At 34.1% G+C, this 16,864-nt stretch overlaps 1 protein-coding gene across 1 annotated transcript in view; it reads left to right on the top strand.

Annotated features, from left to right (window-relative positions):
• LOC117104056 (transient receptor potential cation channel subfamily M member-like 2) overlaps positions 1-16,864 on the top strand; it is a 40,296-nt gene that overhangs the window by 17,833 nt on the left and 5,599 nt on the right. The window contains exons 9-26 of the mRNA XM_033244712.1: positions 695-795; positions 1,444-1,456; positions 2,550-2,567; positions 5,880-6,096; positions 7,734-7,959; positions 8,323-8,454; positions 8,634-8,737; positions 8,985-9,120; positions 9,690-9,818; positions 10,393-10,641; positions 11,615-11,789; positions 11,958-12,111; positions 12,295-12,491; positions 13,480-13,612; positions 13,978-14,074; positions 14,487-14,595; positions 15,472-15,629; positions 16,054-16,250. Of these exons, the coding sequence (XP_033100603.1) occupies positions 695-795; positions 1,444-1,456; positions 2,550-2,567; positions 5,880-6,096; positions 7,734-7,959; positions 8,323-8,454; positions 8,634-8,737; positions 8,985-9,120; positions 9,690-9,818; positions 10,393-10,641; positions 11,615-11,789; positions 11,958-12,111; positions 12,295-12,491; positions 13,480-13,612; positions 13,978-14,074; positions 14,487-14,595; positions 15,472-15,629; positions 16,054-16,250 (2,545 nt within the window). The remainder of the gene's footprint in view (positions 1-694; positions 796-1,443; positions 1,457-2,549; positions 2,568-5,879; positions 6,097-7,733; positions 7,960-8,322; positions 8,455-8,633; positions 8,738-8,984; positions 9,121-9,689; positions 9,819-10,392; positions 10,642-11,614; positions 11,790-11,957; positions 12,112-12,294; positions 12,492-13,479; positions 13,613-13,977; positions 14,075-14,486; positions 14,596-15,471; positions 15,630-16,053; positions 16,251-16,864) is intronic.

The following is a 16,864-nucleotide window of genomic DNA, read 5'->3' on the forward strand; positions in this document are numbered from 1 at the left end:
AATTACAGGGGCGTAGGCCTGGTGCAGCATATTAGAAGAATAATTTCCTTCTACAAAGTGGGTTGGAAAAATAAAAATCACCATGGAGTTTTTATTAATAAGGTATTTTGTCCTGCATTCACAATTTTCGGCCAGAATCAGCTTTTACGCCCTTACATTGAACAGCAATTAATGTCACACCAAAATCATTTTGCTTGACCTGTATTTTTATTTCAGTGGAGTATTCAATATTAATAACATATACTGTACATTGAATTTCCATAATTCTTTTTATTTACCAAGGATAATTATGTTTATTTGGCAAATAAAATATTTGTTTGTCTTATTCCTTTGTGAAAATAATTGTTAATATGTGAAATAAATTATTTTTATTTTGATGTTTTTGCGATTATCATTGTTTCTCAGTTACATCTTTTACAGAAACATGTTCCCATTTTTTTATTATTTATTATTATTATTATTATTATTATTATTATTATTATTATTATTATTGTTGTTATTATTATTTTTGCCTACCAGACTCATTACTTTTTGAGTGAAGTAAAATTGTGAATTATGAATAAACAATTCTTTTTTATGCATGTATGTAATATTACAATTTGTTTCATATACATATGTATTTATGTATATTTTTAATTATTTCTGATTTAATACTTACCTTATTTTGATGATTAATTTATATCCTGACCTTTAGCTAATAAAGGAAGCAAGCAAGACCAGTTGAAGTTGACACTAGTGTGGAATCGTATTGACATTGCTAGGAGTGAACTTTTTACTGATGACAAAGATTGGAAGGTATGCAACCAGTTCAAAATAGTGGGATGTTTTTTATTATATTTATTTTTATTTATATTCTTTTTATTCATTCCAGCATATAAAATACACAGAAATACAGACAAATTGATATAAAAGCCAAGGAGAAGGAAAAGTTTAAAACGCAGTCATAGGAAGCATGTGCCTTTCTAATATTACATTATTACAAAAACAAAACAAGAACAGTAAGCATAGATTAAACAATATACAGGTATAAAACATCTGAATGACACTTAAAAGATTTCTTTAAATTTATTAAAAGAACAACTAACAAAAATCTCTCAGATCTAATTTGGGATTGAATTCAATGTTCTCCTAATTCTAAAACAAAATTTTGACGTATTGTTATTGGAGCATAAGTGTCTAAATGTGTGCTGTGCTGCAGAATATATTAATTTCATTGATTTTGATTAAAGTAGCCATCGAAATGGCATCATGGGATGTAATTCATCAGATAGAAAACCGTACCAAAATCGGTGAATTGTTCATTTTGTATGGATGGCCATGGGATTTCCTTGTGGCCTTAATGATAGCATTTCCAAAATCATTCAACATTATCAGCATTTTTACAAGTGTACAAAAAGTACACACTTAATAATCAGTTTTAATTTTTCTATATTGTATTATTAGGCACCTTACACCTGTAAGGGCAGCGGTGTTGGATCCCCCCCCCCCCTTAAGGGGCAGCCAATAAAGGGAAACATGAGACGTTCCTTCCATTCGTGAGTCTTGGGAGTTAATTAGGAATTCTACTTGGGCAAGCAAAGTACTCCTGAAGCCTCCCCCACCATGGATAAAGTTATTATTATTATTATTATTATTATTGTAATTTTTTTTTTTTGGGTCCGCACAAAGCGATGACCTCCGAGTCTCAATGCTGTTCTTGTTTTGAACAGACGTTCAGGAAATTTTGTACACATAAATTGGAGGTGATTTCCAACAAATGTTTATTGCCTTTTTTTAAAAGTTGGACACCTATGAAACAAAACAGCGGTTTCACCAAGAACTGTTGTTTGTTGAACTATCTACGTGGTGTACTGCAAGCATTAAATATATTATTACTTCACCATGCAAACCTTTAAACTATAGTTCTTCAAGTGTAAGCCCATCTCCTGCTTTACACTCAAATTTATGTACCAGCCTTTCCTCACATTCAAAAGCCCAGGTATGATTTGAATTAGTAACTTTTACTTGATTTTTTGTACAAATTGCATTCATAAATGGATTTAATTAGGTAGGCAGTAATAAAAAAAAACATGGCTTTTTAATGGAAAAGAAGATTTCCCAGGTTTTAGCTCCCTTCACCCTTCCCAAGAAAAAAAGTGCCAAATTGTGTGTAAAACGGCATGAGCTTATACCAAAGGAACTATGGTAGTATAATAATAATAATAATAATAATAGTAATAATAATTTATAGGTGACTGTAAAGTATATCAAAGAGTTTGTTTGCTTTGACAACTGCAATTTTAAGCTTTGTCTACACTATCAGATTTCACCAAAAAAGCGTCACATATATTATGTGATTGAAAATAAGAGTTGAACACGCTCAACTTTTTTTGATACAATTTGATAGTATGTGATATGACGTCATCATACCCATATATGGGCACATCACATTTTTTTGTCACATAAAATTTTATAGTGTAGACAAAGCTTAAAATAATAAAATTTAATATAGATGTAAAGAAATAACTTTGAACTTAATCGTTTCACATCATGATGTATTTCTTTTGCAGTTGCAACATATATAGTTGGTAAATATAATATACATTTTGCATAAGGGCTTATAACCTCTGCATGAATAATGGAACTAACACTTAAAAAGTATTGATAAGTTGATGGGAGTGATAGAAGAGCATGATATATCAAAATTTTACCAGGACTGAATTCTACTTTGGCCTGCTTTTTATATTCTTTATACATAGAAAACTATTTGTTGGAAACAAATACATAAACATCCTTGGAGTTTAGAAATTCATTGAAATATATGCAATTAAAGAAAACAAACCCAGAAATGCATATTTTTTCATGAAAATACTGGTCATGAAATATGGTTTTTTTTTTTCGTTGGTTTAAAGTTGGGTGGCATTTACATTTTAATTATAGTTTCCAGAAAACATCTTCATAATTACTTTAAAAAATGAGATTAGTTTTTAGTAGCAATTTTGAATTTGTGTACACTTAAGCAAATCTGACCTTGTGTTCTCAGTAAACTGGTACTGCTACTGATATGTCACTCTGACATTGGCGTGATGTTGTCATTAGCAGGATACTGCTTTTAAAACTATAATTTGAAGCGCCCCAACAGCAAAATAGAAGAGAACAATATAATGCAGTGATTAATATAAATTAGGTTAAAGTCAGTGCAGTTATAATCGTGGGGGCAGTTACTTTAGCCTTCTGTTGAAGGTATCCCTGATTAAAAGTTTCCTTTAATTGACTTTTGAATAGATTGAATTTTCCTGCCTCTTCTTTATATTCTTTAAATTTATATTTGTATGCATATCAGTATTTACTTATATCTCGGTATCTTTTTTATTCATAAATTCAAACAACACATCTACAGTATCAAATTCTTAACAGCCAGAGGCTGAATTGGGGATTCAATTTACAAAATGAATATCTGAATTAAATTTACAATAAGTCATTATCATTATTAAGATCAATTAAAATAGTCAATATTTTTATTATTTTAATTAGTTACAATTATTATTTAAAAAATTTGATATTAATTAATATGCACAAGCATTAAAATTTCCGATTTAAAAAATTTAAAAAAAAGGAAGACATACAGTAGCAAATTATTCAAAAACAAACTAAAGAGATTTAACATTGAATATCAAACCAACCGAGGGCACAGACGCCCGCATACCACTGGCACAGTTGCACCCAAAACACCACCCGGGTGGGATCCGCCCCCGGAGCACAAGTCAACACTCTCGCAAAAAGGACACCTAGGAATGGATTAATTTATTTGATTAAGAAGTTTGGTGGGAAAAGGTATAGGGCTATTTCTAAACCTTTCTGTTCTAGGAATAACAGTTCTTGACTTGACTAAATATAATATATTGTATCACATTATATAATACAAGAAACATAAAATGGAGTGGAGTTAAATAGCTTAGAGGTTAAGATGTTTGCCTTCTAATGCTAGGTTCCTGGGTTCAATTCCTGTCACAACAGGACTTATATCTCATGAAAACCACTCCACTTCCTAAGCCTTGTAAAGAGACTGGGTTTAAAAGCATCTTTCCATCTAAGTGGCAAGTGTACTTGCTGTTGGATATGAAGGAAATAAAGTAAAAATTGGTACAACACAATTTGTTTATTTAGCATTTCAATTTACAGGCACATACAACTATTGAAACTGAATTATTAATGTTTACTTTACTAATAAATCCATAAGCATTCACTCACGCAAGTAATCTCACATTTGTAATAACACATTTACTTCACTATTTATATAATTTGTGCATAAAATAATAAACTCTGCAACACATCAAATGCTGTAGCATGTGCAGTATCTACGATATGAACACACTTTTCATTTCAGTAATCCAAGTACATTTTTTAATATTACTCATTGTTCTGTATGTGTGAACAGATTGTTACGCATTTGGCATATTCGTGTTAAATAAACAAATTATTTATTGAATTAATTAGACAGACACAATTTTTTAAAGACATAATTGTCTGTTTTGAAACTTTACAAATAAAATTAAATATTTATTAGGAAAACAAGAATATTTTTCCATGCTGATTCACTAGCCTCTAAATGATACTGTTCCAATGTTCTTTGCATAAGACCCTTGGTGCCCACACCTTCCTTTTTCTGTTTTGCAAATTTTCATGAAATGCTGCTTGCATTTATTCATTCATGCATTAACTCAAAGCAAATTCAAATTATGTTGACCTTTGAGACAAGATTATTTGCAGCGTCTTTAGTGCCCGGAGGCCTACAGTATAATTTAATGTGCTTAATGTTGATCAGAATTTTTTTTTTGTACAACCTGCATTAATATTGACTATTGAATGAGCATAAACATATCAAGCCACAGAATGTTTGTCAACTGTATAATTTAATAAATTCATTTTTGACCAAGAATATTTATTATGGATATCATGCATGTGAGGATTTTAAGAGGAGCTTCTATATCTATGAAGCAGATCAGAGTGTGATGCCCCCTTAGGTGGGATGCTGGTCCACCATAGGTTACTCTCAGTAATTTGAATAGCCTAGTGGTTAGCGGGGGCGCCGCAAGCTATAGCCATAATATTGGCGCTGGTTCGAACGGCATGCTCGTCTATGGTTCTGGTGGTAGAACAATTTTTTTCGGATAAGGACTATAAACCATAGGCCCAGTGTATACAATGGCTTTTGTGCACTATAAAGAACCCAGTACATCCTGCGAGACGAGTAGGGGGATACCCCAGTGTACTGGAACATGACAGCCCCTGTGGTGGACAACGAGAGTTGCTGGTACCTGGTTACCGGGTAGCACAGACACAAAGGAACCCTTAGGGGCGAAGAAAGTCATTGATCGAGTTCCTAGTCCACATATCAAGTGCCCTGAGCATCTTACATTAGATGGATATGTGCACTATATAAAACTACACTATTATTATTATTATTATTTGCTGGTACCCATTGATGAGGTTGGGTAGACTGAAGCAGTGTAAATAAATTGCCATGCTCAAGGACACCAGCAAAATGCACAGCAAAGGATTGAAATCCCGATCTCAAGATTGGGAAATCAAACCATTTCAACCGCGCCAAACCGCCTCTACAAAAAGGCTTCTGTAGTACTACAGTAGTAGTTAGTAGTAGTAGTAAAATATTATTAAAGAGAAGAAAATTGAAATAAAAAAATAAAATAAAAATAGCTGATATGTTATAGTATGCAAGTAGATATTGCAGTTTTGAGAAAAAAATGAAATAATGATTACACTCAAATTAAACAATATATTATATAAAAAAAAATTTATTTTTTATAAAATTCATCATTGTGCTAATCTATTTGTCATAATTAAAGAATAATTAAACATTTTTGTATTCATCTTTGCAGGTCAAAATTCAAGAGGAAACCTTAACACATTTGATAACCCGATTCGGGAGCTTTTGATCTGGTCGGTTCTACAAGGTCGTGAAGATATGTCTAACTTCTTTTGGGAAGAATGTAAAGAGATGATAGCTGCTGCACTCACATCCTGTATGATCCTCAAGAATATGTCGGAAAAAGAGGACGATGCTGATCATAAGGAGCACCTGTCTCGATTGTCAGAGTGAGAAGCTATTTTGTATATAAAGATGATTACAAATTGTATTTTGGCAAGTCGAGTGGCCAAGCGGTAAGGGAGGGGCGCCGCTAGCTGCAGCCTTAACATCGGCTCTGATTTCAGCCGATCCTCGTCCATGGTTTAGGTTGATAGAACTAAGTCTTCTCGAGTAAAGACTTAAAATGGAGGGCCTGCGTATAGATCTGGCTCATGTGTACTTTAAAGAACCCATTACATGTCTTTCGGAAGAGTAGAGGGTTACCCCAATGTTATGGTTCCTTCTAGCCCCTGTCTTTGTGGAATGATGTGAACATGTAGCTACCATGAAGCGCCTCTTTATGACCATGCCCTTGCACAATTCAGCACACTGACGCTGCAAGTTATGGGTTACTCTCCCACCTACCTACCTACCTACCTACCATTACAAATCCACATAATGTTCCATTTACCTGTAGCTTTTATAATGACAATATACATTTTATAGAACATTATACCACATTTTTCCTGAACAGGTAGGACATATTCAAAGGCTGACTTGTCGCCACGGAGCAGTGCCACCAATCAGTGATGTAAACCACTGGTCATTGAATTCATAATTGACAAACTGACACAAGTGCAGTCATTTTCACTCCCTGGGGAATATACCGTGTCATACCCATAGCAAAACATCTTAGTAGACGTAGCGCTGTATCTAATAGCTTAATAGTAGACGAGCATTAGTAGATCTTATAGACGACCTACTAACTCTTACTAATAAGTAGATGTTTTGTAGTTTTGAGGTAGATTTTGCCTCATTAACATATTTCGTGAGTAATAGTAGGCGTGTTTGCCTACTAGTGAACAACTAGTGTCTATTAACAATAGTGCTATATAAGTAAGATCTACTAAGGTTTTTCGCTATGGATGCTGCATTGTGAACAGACTAATAGTCAATGCCACAACAACTAGATATCTATTTATAGGCCTCAGTTTTAGCAGGCCCTTAACCAGGTTCATGGGAAAGTGGGTTTTCTTGTAGGGAAAGTGGGTTTTCTTGTAGGCCAAGTTTAACTCAAAAGTGGTTTTGTTTTATAACAAAGTTATGATGACATACTAAAAAGTCGTAAACTTGTCAAAAAAAGGGGGTTTAGTCGAACCCTCAAAACCACCTGTTTTTTGGCCTTGGCTAGACAAGTGTAGGTGAAGTGCCTTTAATGACACAAACTGAATGAGGCTGTTGGTGAAAGCTTAGATATATTGAACAGTTCAATATTATTACATTAGTTCCTGTAATTCCCATCCTGATTAAAAGTTTACAGTGTCCAGCAAATCCCAATCAGAAATCACTATTGACTAAACTTAATTAATAAAAAGAAAGTTTAATGTTATTCCATTCAATGACTACATAATGATTTGTTTGTACCATTTACAATACAATATCATTTCTTTTTATACATAGATGAAATAAAATTTTCGCTGACAGTTGGGCCAGAATCCGCACTTTTTCACTTTTTCCACGACATATTTTACTGTGTTACTCCCTGATAGTCAGCTCAACCACTGGTACCACCCATGCACTAATCTCAGTTGATTCACAGCAATAAAAAAAAACAAACCACAAATTAGTAATGTTATTTTATTATTATGTTATTCAAACTCACTAGTGCATTTGAAGACTTTGCCATTGGAGTTCTGAATGAGTGTTACAATGAAGATGAAGAGAGGACCTCTATCATTCTGGTTCGGGAGTTTCATCAGTGGGGGCGTGCTACATGTTTGAGTTTGGCTGTTAATGGCAGGATGAAGAAGTTTGTCAGTCAGCAAGGAGTCCAGAATTTGTTGACGGAAATCTGGATGGGAAAACTTTCCAAAGAAAATTCATTTTACACTGTAAGTTTGTTTTAAAGGAATACTGTCTGCAAAATGTAGAAAATCCTTCAGGTATACCTTAGATTCATACTGTAGGTCTGAAAAATGTCCCAAGATTTTCTATTTTTTTCTTTTTGTAGTACAATTATTGAATTCTGAACATTATCAAGCAACTACATAGTCTACTGTTTATTCATTATGAATTAATTTCATAACAGGTATATGACTAGATACATCATTATGTTATTGATTGAATTTTTGTGACCAAATGTTTAACAGCTTACCAAAGCTGCAAAGCAATTTTTTTAACAGGGTTAATATTGCCCTGGAAGAAAAACTAGGCAGTTTTCCCTCCAATGACACATACAATCTTTTTATTGACAGTTGGCCCTGTGTGTTGTTTGTCCACCTCTCATCTATTTTCTCATCAAATTCCGTGAAGATGAGAGTGAGGAGGAAGAAGATAACAATTTAGTAAAGAGATCAAATTCAAAACGAAAGAAATCCATCAAAGCAGTAAGTTTGAATTTAGAAATTAATATGAGTTGGAATTTTATGAGAAGAAAGATTAACTAATGTGATAGAATAATGGTGGTGTTGTTAGTGATTTCATTGCTGATGCTACTAATAATGATGGTGGTGATGTTGATGATAGTAAATTTAGAGTTGATGTATTTTTACAATTCTTTCTCTAGAATGGTAATAATTTAGAGGGTGATCAACTCAGTCAAAGTCTTCAGATGGTTAAGGTTCAAGATTCTAATGGTGGTGCAGAAGATAAACCTGCAAAACCAACTGGGTAAGCTGACCTCAATTAATTTTGTTGCTCCTACTTCCAGAACTTAAAGGATTTTATACAGAAAACTTCTCATTGAAAAGTAAAGCCAAGAGACAAATCTATCAGAGAAAGTGAAAAATAAAGAGCAGTGAGAGATCCTATAATGCAGTAGTGGTAGTGGTCAGAGAAATGATCAGCTTTGAAGAGTGTGAAGAGATACATTAGTCTTTTATTGATATTTATCTTTATAGTATGTTTGATATTTCAGAGGTACTAATCAAGATGAGGAGTTCTACCACCCTACACATGATGTTGATATTCGTGACAGTGGCAAGGAACTCTCCTGGTATCAACGTTTCAAACTTTTCTATGATTCTCCAAGAATTACTTTCACGCATAACCTGGTGCGTTAAACAAAATTTTGATAACCATTTTTTGTATATTTACTCACTATGTCATATTCAAAATGCACACTCAAAAACTATGATTAAGAGACATCAACCAACACTACCATACAAGGCATCGCTAGGCTAGTCTATTCCTAGTTAAACAAACATCACTATCTAAAGATTTATTACATTTTGTAAATCAAAAATTATACATCTTACATAATCTGATGATATACTTTTGTCAGAATACACACAGATTTCAGCGAATGCTTCAGCGGCACTCATACGACACGCCATCAGAGCTAGATGTGGCGCGAATTTTTTTTTTTTTTTTTATCAACTTGGATACTTTCACATATTGAAATACTTACAGTCTAGACTGAATAAAGTGTTCAAATTGTTAGTATATTTTGGTAATTACCCCATCTATCGGATTCGGTAAAAAAACCTGAAACACGGAGATCTCCGTGTTTGGTGGCCAAGCATTGCGTTACCAAACACGGAGATCTCCATTTTTGGCAGTCATGGTGTTAAGCATGTTAGTAGATTTTATTCCTAATTTGTGTGTTTTATCTTCCTTTCAGATATTTTACTTCTTATTCCTGGCACTTTTCAGCTACATCATGTTAACCAGCTTCACCAAAGAAGTGTCAGTTGCTGAATATGTTCTCCTATTCTGGATGATAACACTGTTTACTGAAGAGTTCCGACAGGTTAGTCAAGCTCTGTTCAGCTTATAAAAAAATCATTGTATGCCCATATATAGTTGTGATGTGCTTATATATGGTCATGATGTCACGTCATTTGAGCATGTAACATGTTTTTGTCCAAAAAAAAAAAATGAGTCTTGACAGGGCTGTAAATAAATATCTATTCACAAACTGGAATGGAGGAAGCATGTTGTTCTTCTAAAGGCCATATTGGTGGAATTAATCTGGTCGGGACCTGTACCCATGTTTGCTGAACGAACCATAGAGATCTTTGTGTTCCTGGCTGTATTTTATTAAAGCATGCCTAGCTTTTGGAAAATGCTTTAAGCCATGGTTCTACATACAATAACTTAACAACAAAATGGATGACCCTAAACCAGCATCCTCCCTATTTATTATGTAATACATTGATGAATCTGCAGAATGATCAGTAACTACCAATGTACTTCATTACTATGGAATAAGCAGCTATAATGTCCCATACAGTAGGTAGATAATGTAAAGTATTAAAGAGTTATGAAAGGTAACCTATATAGTATAGTGTGTACTATATAATAATTTGTTCTTGTAATTTTAGATTGCACAAGGAGAGTCTAATAGATGGCGGTTGCGCCTCTTATTCTGGATCACTGACTACTGGAATATAGTGGATCTAGCAACTCTGATTTTGTTCACCGTCGGATTCACAATGCGTTTTTTTAATGAAACGTTTGCTGCCTCTCGTGTCGTTCTTGCTATTGACCTCATGATCTTTTACATTCGCCTTTTGCATGTTTTTTCTGTCAACCAAAATCTGGGACCCAAATTGATCATGATCAGCAAAATGGTGAGTTGAACATTTCACCTTCATCAGCAATAATGTTTTTAAAAAAGTTATTAAAAATTTAGATTATCATTATAATTAGATTTTTTATCATTATTTTTTAATCAGCAACAGCATCATCATCATCTTTCCAATCATCAGCATCTTCATAATATCATTATCATCATCACCATCATTATCGTGATAATCACTTTAATACCATTATCATATTTACCATTTCATCACCACCATCATTATCTTATAAAAATCATAGTAATATTAATATATTAATAGTAATTTAATAATAATTATGGTAATTAATATTATTATTGTTGTGGTTATACTGTTATTAATGAATCAAATTAATAGCAAAATGATTAAAATGTAATTAAGGTGTTTGTTATACTTTATTTGCAACAATACTATATCAATTATTTTAGAACGCAAATTTACTAATTATGATGAGGAAGCTCTGTAATCTTGACCCCCGTTCTTATCTAAAAGGAGAACATCTCACTGTCTCAAGATTGCCAAAAAAATCTGCTTAATAATTTAATCCTACAAACCCGCTTTGAAAGCCATGAGAGAAATCTTCCCCAACTTCCCTATCATGCTAAACGTTTTTCTACAAGTCCCATTCCCTATTATATTCAGCTCATTAATCAGAAATCTCCATGATGCAGTGAGATGTCTCCCTCTGATCAATCAATTAATCAATTTGATCAAGCAATTCAGTACTTTCATTGTCTTTTTTGATTTTGAATAATTTCTTTTCGTTTTTGGTTCTTGGTTTGTCCTTTTATTTTTTGTGTTTTAATGGATGTTTATTGACCTTTTGAATACATTTTTTGAATGGATTTTCTATGTACTTTTTGAATAGATTTTTATATTTTAATTGTTTTTTAAAGTGCAAATGACACACAATTTGAACTTTTGCCACAAAGTGTTGTATTTTTTTAATGAATAATAAAGCGATATACGTATGTTCTTTCTGTAGATGGTGGATCTAGCATTCTTTATGTGCATATTATTTGTGTTCCTGGTAGCATACGGCGTCGCTTCCCAATCTATCATGTTTCCAAACACAGACGGATTTATACCGGTAATCAAGGGAATATTTTTTCAATCATACTTCCAGATGTATGGAGAACTTTTCCTGGAGGACATCCAAGGTAGTTTAGCATAATTATGCTGTGTAGTTAAAATGATTCAGAAAACATTGATATTATAAGTTCTATAGTTGATTAATTGCACCAGACAGTGGAGGGGTCATGTATTTATTTATTTCATTAATTACGATATACTGTATAATGCAAACATTTTCTTTTTCTGCTTTCCAGTCGAGAATGGTAGTTGCACCAAATTACAGGACGGATCTGTGGGAGACATTGAAGATCCCTGCCCTGAATTTTCATGGGTTGCCATCTGTTTACTTGCCGGATACATGTTGTTTAGCAATGTGTTACTGCTCAATCTCCTTATTGCAATGTTTAGGTGAGATTAACATTCTTAATATCATTTTCTTTGTTTAAACATTTCTTTATGGGGACATATGTATAACAAATATCAATATATAAATTAATCTTAAACCTTATGTGATGTAAAAAATAATAATCTGAGTGTGTGAAAATTTGGTCTGATGACAATTTGTTTACTTTTGGTTAATTTTGTTTGCAGTTACACCTTCTCTGCAGTGCAGGACAACACTGACCAGTATTGGAAGTATCAACGTTATGAGATCATCTCTGAGTATTTTAGTCGACCTCCTCTAGCACCACCATTCATAGCTGTGTCTCACATTTACATCCTTGTTACCTACATTCTTAGGACTTTCTGTAATTGTCCTTGGATTAGTAGTCCAGCTGGTGTCCTCAGTAAGATGTCAATATTATGGTTATCATCATTATTATTATTATAAGTATTATTAATATTGTTATTTATTTTAATGTTGCTGTTATTATTATATATATTATAAAGGTTTTCCCATACTCCTGTCTGCATTTGTAAAATGTAGTTAAAAGTAACACATTTCTTTACTGCTAAGCTCATGTATACAACGATGGTGGAACTTTACTTCTGACATCATGGAAATTTGATGTTACTACACTATGCCTACAATTATAACAATACAGTATATCCAGTGATCTAACAGGACGGTCCCGCATTTCAAAGTGAATTTGGTTGAAACATGCATTTTTGTAGATACACATGCGTGATCATAATTTTGTCATGAATTTAGCACAGGTCTATGCGTGATAACGAATTATCACTAATTCAGGGGAAAATGTATTTAAAATTAGAAGAAATTGGTTTTATTAAATATATAAAAACGGGTCATGCAGTAAACTTGACAGTGGTGGCGGCAGGATTTGACCGACGGGGTCGATATATCCGACGAAAATGAGTAAGCATGGTCGGGGGCCCCTGAAAGTCTTTCAAAGTGTTCCATGGGGCAAAAACATGACAAAAGGGGTTTAAGTGGGCCCTCGCTGGCGCCAAATGTCTTGAGTCATTAGACGGTATTTACGTGAATAATTAATTCATTGACGCGTTACTAAAAATTGATCAGTATTCCTATTCATTTTTTGTTTGTTTACGTAATGAAAGGTTTGGGTATGTAGTTTGGGTGCTGAAATTAAACATAATATACATTGAAAATCCAATTGTATGTGGCTTTATTAAAAATATTTTTGTGTATTTACCGTACCCAGTATTGTCAACAAACACTCCCTGAAATCGATTTAAAACTGCTTAAAAATGCTCAGATTTGGGCCAAATCACATTCTCTGTTCTGCCTATGTTCTCTGTACCATCCAAACCCTTTGTGCCCTATTTCCAAACCTTTTTTTTTTTTCATTGCAGAGCAGAAAGTGTCGGAAGCTGAAGTCAAACATTTGGCATTGTGGGAATCATTGAACGGAGATAACTACATGACAGGAGAACGACAGAAACATCAGCAAGACATCAATGAAAGAGTCAGATCTTTGCTTGAAAAGTATGCATCACTATTTTTTCAAGAATTCAATTAGCTCTTTCGAAGCCTTAATTTGCTAGGTTTAGAAGTATATCGTGAGTCAAGTGGCCGAGAAAGGCAGGTGTGACGGTAATTACAGCCATACAAATGTTGCTGGTTTGAGATGCTTCTCACCCAGTGTATAGTTTGGTGAGATACAAGTCTTCTCTGATAAGGAAAAGGTGGTCTAGTGTACATACTGTGTCTGGTTGATATACCTCTTTCAGAAGTGTGTGGGTTTCCCCTGATGCTCTGGTTCATTTCAGCCCCTGTCATTGTTGAATGACATGGACATGTAAAGCTACTGTATATTTTTATAATTTAGATATTACACATTTTTTTTTTAGAGTGGATGAGATGAACCTGAAAGTAGATGGGGCTCCAGAAAGTACTGTATTTGGAGGAAGTACTGCGAATGCACGAATTGACCGACTTGAAGATCAGGTATTAAGTGACTTAGATACTTGCATCTTTTTTACTTTCTTTACCTTTTTTGTTTTGCTTCATTTTAATACATTTTTTGCTTCTTTTACTTAATTTCAATGCTTCTTTTACCTTATACCCAGCAAACACAAAATGGTCTTATAACATTCACCAATGTTGTGGTTAGGTATGTCACAAAATAACTTTCGCACAACATTTTAAGAACGTTCAAATGTTGTGATGTGAAATTAGGTTATATACGTACATGGTTCTACAAAATTACGTTCTTATCTGCAAAGTGTAATATTATTATAACATTCTTATAACATGATATTGTTAGCTGGGTATTAGTTCTTTTTCCTCTCTTGCATCTTCCACCATTTCATTGCTTTCTTTTACCTGTTCTGAAACTATTTCATTTTTGTCTTTGAAGATGGAACGTATTAATAAGGCATTGGATTGGTTGATCAAAGCCCACATTGAAAATGACATAGGATGTGAGAGTGGAGCACCAAAGCTGAAAGCGATTAAATATAAAGAGGGTAAGTATCAAATACTGATTCAGGTAGGATGTACAGCAAGTTAAATTCCTTGATACTACAGACTTACCTCAGCCTCTCCCACCTGAAGATTTTTAAGATATCAAAAAGATCAATTATTTAAACTGCGAAGGAGAAATCTTAATGATTTTTTTCCCAGTGTACATTCTTCTTGCAACATCATTCAATTTACGTCTATTAACTTTATGTTAATTATTTTTATATTAGTAATAATAATGCTTGGCATTAGCGTTTATCACATTAAGACTCCAACCGGTTCCCATAATTACACTTGTCATTGGGAACTGCAACAATGCACTCCTCTGCTTTGTTGGGTGTGTTTACAACATTTTTAACTTCCCAGTAGCAGTTGTTAGTGTCACTGTAAATGAGTGAGACTGAAGGTAGGAATTGCCACCTGTGTAATGTGTAATACCTACACAGCTGCCTTCCAGCAGTGTTTCTTCTGGCTTGTTAGCAAAATGTGGTAGGCTAATATGCTGTAATATGTTCAGAATAGTATGACACGTTCAAGAAGAATTGCCACTTTGCCCCACATCCCATAGAGAGGTGGGTTAAGGTGGGTGTGGTGGGTTAAGGTGGGTGTGGTAGAATTGGAAATTTCACCAGGGAACTTTGACAACCCCCCCCCCCTCCCACCTTGGGGACTTAACCCATTGTCTGAGAATTTCTATTGCCGGCCGCCACAGCACCATATACTCCTCTGAGTGGTGGAGACTAAATTCTGTATTGAAAACTTAGGTATACTATCGATGGCATGGAGTTTGCAACACTCCTATATGTTCAGCTATAAAAGATATTGTTAATTTTGTTGGGAATAATTTAGATGTATAATACAGTATATGCTTTCATTTCTAGATGATGATGATTTCATTCCTGATGAGGAAGAAGTGCACAAGGTACCAACAACTTTAGAAGAGATTGGAATTATGATCCACAAGAAAGCACGACAGAGTCCTTATCCTGGTACTGCCATCCGAAGAACTTACGTCCCAGATGCCCAAGTTCGCTGGGAGGTAAATTTGTCTATCCATATATCCATTGGAGTACAATTTATAAACAACCATAATTGAAGCTATGCTCTATTTATTATTAAAATTTATTTATGCAAAAAACGTGTCGGTTGGCTATGAAGTATGTTTTTTGTGCTGAAGACTCAAGTTTAACGGACCTTTCCAGTATAGCCCCGCCCCTTGGATATTGTTGCTAAGGTCCTACAAAACATTTAGGGGACAACAAGCGTGCTTGTTAGACACATGTGTATTCGGCCCTGTTCTGATTGGTTGGTTGTAAAGTTTAAAAAGTCCATTGCTCTGCTCTCCAATAAACCACATGTGAGAGTTAGGTGAGAAAGAAAGATGTTAAAGGAAAAGCACTTCTTCAGTGAGAGAAATTCATTTTTCATTCTTCATATTTGTGTCATTTTTTTTAAACTTGAAGGTTGACTTTCCAAATTATGCGCCAAAACAGTACACACACCAATCCGTTCTTGATATGCCTCACTGGGCAGATATTGACTTGATGGCCATGTCAAAGGATAAACGACCCATGTTACAATTTAACAATGAAGATGTAAAATGCAAGGTGGATCGTAGAAGTCATGTCCAAAACTATGTGGTTAAAGATGGACTGCCATTGTAAGTAATAAAGTCTAACTTTATTTCAATTATATTTCATCATCTTCATTAGGAATTGTCAGTCTAGATTGATATAATCATTTGTAATGTCTTTCATTTCAACATAATTTACCTATAGCATGAACTAATTGGTGATCCGCTAACGTTAGCGGATCACCTCTTGTTATTGTCAGGGATCATCATCTTTTTATTCTTCTTTCTTTCTCCCCTTTTCTGTTCGCACGATATCTCAAAATTGCCAAGAGTTACGCACACGGTCGCTACATCGATCATTTTGCCTTCGCCTGGAATAGTCATGGTAAGGTTTTCAACGCGCTCAGACATGCGTGACGTCATCTACGTGCAATTTTGCGTTTTTACATTATCGATCATATCAGCCTAACCAATTGCCATTTCGAAATCGTATTAAGTGAGCATTAACTTCGGGTTAACGTTGAATGTACTGTACCCTAATTGTACGCATGCGCTTCACTACGCGCGCGTACGCTAAAATTTCAAAATGCTCGAAATCACTTTTTAACTAATTTAGAGCACGTTTCAGGCCATTTTGAGCATTTCAAATTTTTTTTAAATTTTCCACTACGCGCGCGCATTTTTGTTAGCGCAGCACGTAC

Source organism: Anneissia japonica, unplaced genomic scaffold (genome assembly GCF_011630105.1).
Source record: "Anneissia japonica isolate Jap-2015-1 unplaced genomic scaffold, ASM1163010v1 scaffold287778_len1315358_cov176, whole genome shotgun sequence".
Lineage (NCBI taxonomy): Eukaryota > Metazoa > Echinodermata > Crinoidea > Comatulida > Comatulidae > Anneissia > Anneissia japonica.